The 9,215-nt window shown below is 44.2% G+C and overlaps 1 protein-coding gene across 1 annotated transcript; it reads left to right on the top strand.

Moving 5' to 3' along the window:
• Positions 1–1,741: 1,741 nt before the first annotated feature.
• Positions 1,742–5,996, top strand: LOC310863651 (tubulin beta-6 chain). The gene is made up of 4 exons (XM_083772137.1): positions 1,742–1,843; positions 2,768–2,876; positions 3,069–3,179; positions 4,357–5,996. The coding sequence occupies exons 1-4, from the start codon at positions 1,787–1,789 to the stop codon at positions 5,520–5,522; spliced, it is 1,443 nt and encodes a 480-aa protein (XP_083628263.1). The 5' UTR covers positions 1,742–1,786; the 3' UTR covers positions 5,523–5,996.
• The last annotated feature ends 3,219 nt before the right edge of the window (positions 5,997–9,215 follow it).

Below are 9,215 nucleotides of genomic sequence, written 5' to 3'. Positions count from 1 at the left end.
CCGTGGGGTCTAGTAGAATGGTTGGGTTCTCTCTACTGCCTCCAAAATGGCAGACAGTATTTATACTCTACAATACAAAATGGAGAATGGTACGTGGCACGACCGAGGAGTATCGGGCACTCAAAGTATGGAAAAGTACTGGAATGGAAAAATACAAAACACAGAGGTCTATCTAGGCCTCAAAGGATAAATTTGTCAGGGAAGGGGGTGCCGGCCCGGTTGCTATGGCACCCGGCTGATAAGACAGCTATGCAGCAAGGCCAAATTCATGTAGGGAGACAGTGAGACAGTGATTCACACTAACAGCGCGAAGTCACTACCAGATTAAAAGGGTCAAAAGGTCAAAGGAAATGGTCAATCAAGCATAAAATATAAACAGATAGAAATTATCTATCAGTGATAGTGAGTGGGGAACTTTCCTGTAGGCCTGAGCATAGAGCTGCACCTGTCCTCAAAGAGATGCTACAATGGATATGCCTTTTCAAGATGGTGTTTTATGGCACTCAGCAAATTATTAAAGATTTTATTTTGTTCCCATCTGGGTCATGGAAGAAACTCCATGACATGTGCATGTAGCATGTTATATTCATCTAAATCTTCCAACTACGGTAATTGCCAACCTAACAAAATAACAGCATCCCTTTTGAAGAATTTTGAGAAGTTCTATCTGTTGAGTGTGTGTGTGTGTGTGTGTGTGTGTGTGTGTGTGTGTGTGTGTGCGTGCGTGCGTGCGTGCGTGCGTGCGTGCGTGCGTGCGTGCGTGCGTGCGTGCGTGCGTGCGTGCGTGCGTGCCCAAGTGTGCATGAGAGAGAGAGTGTTGCGGAACTCTATTGCTTTCTCTTGCTTGAGAGAGAGAGCCATCCATTTTTTGGTTGATGAATGAAATGGATGTTATCAAAACGTCCACAGCTGCCTCCCTCCACTAGAATTCCTTCCTGCTCTGTGTTGGAGAGCTCACAGATGTGTTAGGCCGGGCCACAGAGCTACAGTAGCATTGTGACAGACAGAGGCTTGTCAGACATTCAACCACAACCAGTTTCCTTTTCATGTGACATAGAAGTCATTTGTGGTTCTTACTGGAAAAGCATCTGTGTTATTTTAGATTTTAGTGTTGGCTATTCAAAAATAGCAGATCTACAAGCTCACAGCGCATCTCTTTGTGCTGCGTCGCAAGCTTGTACATCTGCTATTTTTTTTTACATTTACTTTGAAAGTATGTGAAGTTTTGTGAACTACTGGTTTAGCAGGCATTTGTAGAATCGGCCTCAAGTCTGAATGTATAGTTGTAACTTTTAAATCGGTAAAAATAAAACATAAATTACTTGTATATATTTTTATTTACATACTTTTGTTGTTACATATTACATAGTTACTACATTACATAAAAGGCTGCAACATTGTTACTTGTTACATAGTTACTACATGGCTAGTTACATAATTCCGTATTTACATACACAGTAGGCTACATGCTTGCTAAATCGTTGCAACACTCAAATTAAATAAGAAAAGGCAAAAATTGTGAAAATGGCAGATCTCCAAACTCAACACCTCGCAACGTGGTGAGCCTGCTATTTTCACAATATCTATCTGTGAAATCGAGTCCAACAAAATGTAATGCCATATTTAATCATTTATGATATTGCAATAGCAGAGCGCCAGGGCCCCTAATGTAGGCCTACTGAATGACGTGGGTGACTCCCTGACACCATTGATGGCATCATGTGTGGTATAAAAGCCCTGGCATATCAGAGACCCCAGCCTGCTCTGTGCACTGTGCTCGCTCATCATGCGTGAAATTGTACATCTACAGATTGGACAATGTGGGAACCAGATTGGCTCAAAGGTAATATACAAAAACTAATATTTTGTTTTCATAAACTTAAAATTGTCAAACCTTTACAAGAATGTGCTTTATGACGAGGGCTTAATGATTTTAACAGGGGCTTAACTTAATGATTTTGTTAAAAGCATATACTTGTAACATGAGCTAATGTGGTAAAGATGACTTATTTATTTGCTGTTATAATAAGCTCAGATATATTTATACTAACCTAAGTTATTGCATCTTCCATTATTGCGGTTAATTCCAGCATGTTTAGTACGTACTGCATATATTATGACTCGACATATTGCCACTGGCAGTTATGAGTGACATGGGGTGTTCCCACGCGGGCATTCTGGTAAAAGATAAGCGGCGATGCGAAACTGGCATGATGGGTGGGACATTTTTATCATGGTCGACACAAAAGAAAGAAAGGGGAACAATAAGATAATATACCGACAGTATAACTCATGAGCCCATCCAGCCTTTTGACATGATGGTGTCATGGGATTGAAGCAGTTTGTTTGGCTATCTTTCGATATGTGTTAAAATATGGGGGGGGGGGGGGGGGTTCCCTGGAAGCCTCCGCTTGGACCAGGGAGCATCCATGGACCCCACTTTGAGAGCCAGTGCTGTAAAATAAGATTTCTGAATGTATAGAAATGTTGTTTGTTTGTTGTTTCCCATTGAAACGTGTTGCTACACTTGTCTTATGGCGATCCAACAGAAGTTGACCCAAGGAAAATATCAGAATGTACCATTACTGTAAAGTACAGACAGATTATAGCAAACATACTGCAGTTAGTGTAGCCATACATTTGACACGCTGCATGTGATAAATTGATCAGGCAGCTGAAAGTACCATTATGACCATATTAACAATTGACATTCATAACAAATTAAACTGTTGCTCCTTTTTTGTCATTATTTGTTTCCGTTTGACAGTTTTGGGAAGTGATCAGCGACGAGCATGGAATCAACGCAATGGGAATCTATGAGGGAGACACCCCCTTTCAGCTGCAACGGATCAATGTGTACTTCAATGAAGCCCATGGTAACAGATTATCTCATTTAAAGATACTGTCTTTTGATTACCTACTTTACCTTTGATTTCTTGAATTGTTCCCCTTGGTTTCCCTGTAGTTTTCCTGCACATGCACATGGATACAACATGAGGACATGCCTAGATACAGGAAGCAAGGTTTCCCGTTTGATTAAATAGAGGTTCTCTGTCTTCTGTTTGCAGGTGGTAAATATGTACCCAGGTCCCTGCTTCTTGACCTGGAGCCGGGCACCATGGACAGTATAAGAGGGAGCCGCCTCGGACAGCTCTTCAGACCAGACAACTACATCCACGGTAAGTTTAAACGCGACAGAGCGTTAATTGCCAGATCGCATTTTGCCATATCAGATTACCTTATTTTAGCCCATTAACTATAGACCTGAGGCAGAGTCTACAAATCTAACTATAAATGCACCAAGTTTGTGTGATTACTGTTGTAATCCACGTAACGTCAAATTCGACACGTGTTCCACCCCATCACAGGGGGTGCAGTGCCTGGTGTCGAGTCGGTCGGACCCACAGTTGTCCAGAACCGCCCCAAAAAGGCCTCTGCCCAGGCTCTGGACAGGACCCCTGCCCATTGTCCATATATGGAGCTGGCCTGTTCTGACATCATTCTGAAGTCTGCATAGACTATATTTTGGGCATGCCTGACAAATAACTCCATATATGGGCATAAAAGGGACATAGACATAATTTCTGGGTGGGGCATGCATTTCCAACTTGCATCGTTCCAAGTAGGCCAGTGCCCAACGGGCACCGCTGTAGAGGCTCCAACGGGCACCGCTCTAGTACTTTCTAAATCAGTAGTTCTCAAACTTATTCATGTCAAAGATCTATGTATTTGGCAGCGGACCCCCTGCATATATTAAAGAGAAGATTTGTGTTAAATAGAAATAAAGTGGCGTGCTGTGAGCTTGTATATCTTCTATTTTTGAGAACCACTGTTCTAAACCATGTTCTAAAGAATTATAGCTCAAATCTAAAACGACACAGATGCTTTCTGCGGCTGTGCAGAAATGCATCCCCCAAAAAGTTCTGAATTTATATGGTGAAGAAAGAAAACTGTCTGGAACTTGTGAAATAATCTTTATTCAGTGACGACGTTTAGGCCCTTAGACCTTCAGCAGGGCAACATGAACGATAAGATACTGTTGATAAAAGCATCTATCAAGTGGCATAACTGTCCGTTTGAGTGTGTATAGAGAGGCTGTATTTATACTATGCGTCAAAGTGTCCCTGAGCAAGGCAATGAACCCCCCAACAAATTCATGTGCTCATAAGCATCTGCTGGCAAAAGATTGGACAGATCATTAGGTCTCAAAATGTCGTGTTTGTTTGTTTATATTTGTTTCCATTTGCACACCTGAGTCTGAGACTTAATGAACACTCGGAGAGTTTACAGCCGCGGTGTCAGTGTGATAAGTGCATCCACTAACACCCCTTCCCCCTCATGCTTCCTATGGCGCAGGGAACTCGGGAGCAGGGAACAACTGGGCGAAGGGCCACTACACGGACGGCGCCGAGCTCGTGGACCAGGTGGTGGACGGGGTGAGGCGAGAGAGCGAGAGCTGCGACTGCCTGCAGGGCTTCCAGCTCGTCCACTCCCTGGGCGGGGGCACCGGCTCGGGCATGGGCACCCTCCTCATCAACAAGATCCGAGAGGAGTACCCCGACCGCATCATGAACACCTTCAGCGTCATGCCCTCCCCCAAGGTCTCCGACACGGTGGTGGAGCCCTACAACGCCACGCTGTCCATCCACCAGCTCCTGGAGAACACGGACGAGACCTTCTGCATCGACAACGAGGCCCTCTACGATATCTGCTTCCGCACGCTCAAACTGACCACGCCCACCTACGGCGACCTCAACCACCTGGTCTCCATGACGATGAGCGGGGTCACCACCTCGCTGCGTTTCCCCGGCCAGCTCAACGCCGACCTGCGGAAGCTGGCTGTCAACATGGTGCCCTTTCCTCGTCTGCATTTCTTCATGCCAGGCTTCGCCCCGCTGACGGCGCGCGGCAGCCAGCAGTACAGAGCCCTCACTGTGCCCGAGCTCACCCAGCAGATGTTCGACGCCCGCAACATGATGTGCGCCTGTGACCCCCGAAGGGGGCGCTATCTCACGGCTGCCGGTATATTCCGCGGCAAGATGTCCACCAAGGAGGTAGACGAGCAGATGCTGCTGATCCAGCAGAAAAACAGCAACTATTTTGTAGAATGGATCCCGCACAATGTCAAGGTGGCCGTGTGTGACATCCCTCCCCGCGGACTCATCATGTCCTCCACGTTCATTGGCAATAACACGGCCATACAGGAGATTTTCCGCCGTCTGGGCGAGCAGTTCTCCCTCATGTTCAGGCGAAAGGCCTTCCTCCACTGGTACACTGGAGAAGGTATGGACGAGATGGAATTCACCGAGGCCGAGAATAACCTCAACGACTTGGTGTCGGAGTACCAGCAATATCAGGATGCCACTGCTGACCTGGAGACCTGGGACGAAGAGGATGAAGAAGAGGAGGGCACCTCAGCGGCACCGGCAGAGACAACGACAAGAACGTCTCAGTCCAGGACAGAAAGGACAGTGGAGGAGACAGTGACTGAAACAATCACGTCTGAATTTGTAGAGGAATAGAGAAGAGAACTGTGGCGTACTACTGTGGTGTGCAGGGCTGATAAGGGTTGATTAGCTGAGTTGAGTTTAGTAGTACATTTTACATTTTAACAGCTTTCCCCCGTGCACTCACCTGAGCCACCTGAGCAGACTTCTGCTGGGTAATGCATAAAAGTAATTTCTCCTCCACACAGGGACCAGTAAATACTCCCTTTCCCTATATAAATTGTTATTATGCTATTATATATGCTTGTTAATATAGAAAATAGTATTTATTCAATGCAATGTATTTGAATAATGATTTATGCGTATTAGGTTATTTTGACAACTAGATGGAAATGTACATAAAGGGGGGATTATTGTTTCATTCATTCATTTTCTTTTTTGTCTCTTGTTAATGAAATCAAATGAGCAAGTAAGTGTAAATATGATGGTGGTGATGATATAACAATGTGATGTCATTGAATGAATTGATTGTCTTTTCCTTAATGATGACCTCAATGTTTTAACATAGTTTTTTTTTATTGTATAAGTATGGTGATAACATAATTGTGTGACTGTGATTATTGCCAAATAATATTTTAGATAAAGTCACCAGAATGCTCATTATAATTACTATTAACGCCATATTAAATGATCAAATGATGAACAGAATGTACTGTACTCGGTTACTGTACAAAGTTATACCCTCCCACAAACACTCAAGTCTGGGACAAAGAGATTACGCATAACTGCTTGATAAGCACATTGACGTGGCACATTGACCTGCCCCTTCAGTATACAGTCAAGTTGGCAGGGACAGAATGAATACAACATACATGTAGGTTACATGTTGAACCCTAAGCACCAGGGTTCAATTTGTAAAATATATATATATATATATCAGGGGGGCTCCTCTATAAAATTGGGCCTACAGTACGACAGTACAGTACAACGGGTGAAGACCCGTTGCATTTCAAAGGATGTAATCTTTGTGTAGGACAGCAATAGCTGATTTGCTCAGACACATTTGCTCATCGTCATGTTGTAACATGTCGATTTGCTCGTCCACATATGACGTAAATTCTCCATTCATTGTCAATGGGTATTTAATGTTTGTGTAGGACTGAAATTGACGATTTGCTCATCTACATTAATAGCTGAATATAGGAGGGGCTAGCGGCCCTCAAAAATATTAGACTAATCCCTTTGAAAATGATCAGTGTTTTGTATCCTTCAATAGCTGTTATCTCCACAATCATAGAAAGTGCAGTGTGTTGGTTTTCTAAATGCGAATAGTCACTTGTAATGTGCACATTACGAATGTGCACATTACAAGTGTGCTCACCGTGTAGGTTGGTTCTGGGTGTGGTACCAGGCCCGGCATGCTGTGTGTGTGTGTGTGTGTGTGTGTGTGTGTGTGTGTGTGTGTGTGTGTGTGTGTGTGTGTGTGTGTGTGTGTGTGTGTGTGTGTGTGTGTGTGTGTGTGTGTGTGTGTGTGCGTGTGCGTGTGCGTGTGCGTTTGTTTGGGGGGGATGGCCCTGAGGCAGTCTCATGGCCCAGCCGCCCAGGCGTTCATAGACTCAGGGACGGGTCTACCCCTGCTCATTGTAAGCCCTATATACTCATGACAAATAGTAAAAAATAGCCGATCTACGACCTCAGAATACGGTACAATGTCGTGGGCATGTCGATCTGCTATTTTCCCTATTTTTCATTTTTTTTAAAGGATGCCGTTATTGTTGAGGGGATACAGCTTTTGTCCTCACACGTCTCAATATAAGCCATTGACAATGAAAGGAGAAATTGGTCAAATGTCCGCCAAATATGAGGTAAATTTGTGCCAACACAAACATTAAATGCCAATGCCAATGACAATGAAGGGAAATTTATTTTACATCATATGTAGACAAGCAAATCGGCTAACCAATCACATACATTCAGTTCAATTGAGTTCAATGAAGGTCATATGTGTCTCAAATATCAGCTCAGTGTCCTTGTGGTTAGAGTGTCCACCCTGAGACTGGGAGGTCGGGGTTCAATCCCTGGCCGGGTCATACCAAAAACTCTAAAAATGGTATCCAGTGCCTCCCTGCTTGACACTCAGCATCAAGGTTTGGATTGGGGGTAAAGTCCCTGTGTCATACTAGTGTCATGCCCAGGGGGTGTACATTGTACATCAAGCTGCCTCAATAGACAGAAACAGGAGATAGGCTCCTGCACTATAGGCCTCTAACCTCGCCTCACCAGGCTTTCCACCACCTCGGAGGAAAGCCTGGTCTCTGTTACAAAAGTCTGTATGATCTGAGCGGGAGTGGATGATTATCATTACGTCATGTTGTAGTATTGTTTTTAGTCGACAGACAGGAACAACAGGTGGCGGCAACTTCCTTTTCCCTCTCAATAAAAGCTCTCATAGCCTGTAGCTTTTATTGAGAGGGAAAAGGAGGTTGCCGCCGCCTGTTGTTCCTGTCTGTCGACTACAAAACAACAGTACAACATGACGTAACGATATCATCCGCTCCCGCCCGGATCATATACCGAAATGAAATGGTGCCCAGGCTAATGGGCCTCATGGCTCGGCAAGGCTACTTACCATTGACGACGAAAGGAGAATTTAGGTCAAATGTCCGCCAAATATGACAAACACAAACATTGACAATGAAGGGAAAATGTTCGTCATAACTAGACGAGCAAATTGGCTAACCAATCACATAAATTCAGTTGTTCATGAGATTATGTAATAAGAGCGCCCCTCACTTAACACAGGTGTGATTTTTTAAATACATTTAAACATTTAAGACAGTCTACATCTCCCAAGAGGAAATAGGCCCACATGTAGGCAATTTATTCAGTCTGAGTCTGACCAGAAAAGCAGGTAATTCTGGTCATTCCAGAGGGGTGTATTAAAAGCAGAGACATGGAAACTCAACATCAGTTCCACTCCCAGCTAATCAAAAAAAAAGTTATTTTTGTGGGTGAACTATCCAAGTATACAATTTATACCCCTTAAATGGTCATAGGTCTGTGTAGGCATATAGGTTAAGAGTAGTAGAAGTTAGAAAGGGTCCTTCACACAGCTGCTAACTGATAACATGCAATTAATGACAGCAGCAGGGGTTGGTGACTGGACCCCCCTGTGTGTGTGTGTGTGTGTGTGTGTGTGTGTGTGTGTGTGTGTGTGTGTGTGTGTGTGTGTGTGTGTGTGTGTGTGTGTGTGTGTGTGAGTGAAAACATTACGAACGTCGTGATTCGTCGTGACTCCAAGGTCGTAGTGCAGAAAATAACCTCCAACTCGTGAGCTGGATTGTTGTGCAACAGGTTACAGGTTACAACATGCTGCCTTCAATCAAGCTGCAGTGGAAAATCGATAAAGACAAGAATTCCCTATGTGTGCAAACGTTTTGGATAGGCTTTTCTTTGTTCACTTCAAAATATTGAACAGTAGCCTACCGGTATCCGTCAATGACACACACACTACTCTATTATTATATTGATCAGATAATATTATTTTAATATCAATGGACTCGTGTAAAAGTATACTCCGTAGTACGGCGGTGTAGCTGCTGTGTCAATGAACAGATCTACAAGCTGCCTAGACGCTGTCACCGAGTCGCGGCGCGACGCGTTGACAGCTTGTAGATCGTTCTTTTAGGCAAGGCGGAAGTGCGCAATGCCATCATGTGACTGTCATCCCAAGGTGGGCGGGGGAACAAAATCCTCTTTCTTCTCAAC

Source organism: Protomyctophum parallelum (assembly GCF_964188405.1).
Source record: "Protomyctophum parallelum genome assembly, chromosome: 8".
In the NCBI taxonomy this organism is placed as follows: domain Eukaryota; kingdom Metazoa; phylum Chordata; class Actinopteri; order Myctophiformes; family Myctophidae; genus Protomyctophum; species Protomyctophum parallelum.
This window is presented reverse-complemented; position numbering and strand designations above follow the sequence as displayed.

Coding starts and splice junctions, on each gene's coding strand:
- LOC310863651 (XM_083772137.1), top strand. CDS start 1,787: ATGCGTGAAATTGTACATCTACAGATTGGACAATGTGGGAACCAGATT. Junction 1,844..2,767: donor GGAACCAGATTGGCTCAAAG/GTAATATACAAA, acceptor TCCGTTTGACAG/TTTTGGGAAGTGATCAGCGA. Junction 2,877..3,068: donor GTACTTCAATGAAGCCCATG/GTAACAGATTAT, acceptor TTCTGTTTGCAG/GTGGTAAATATGTACCCAGG.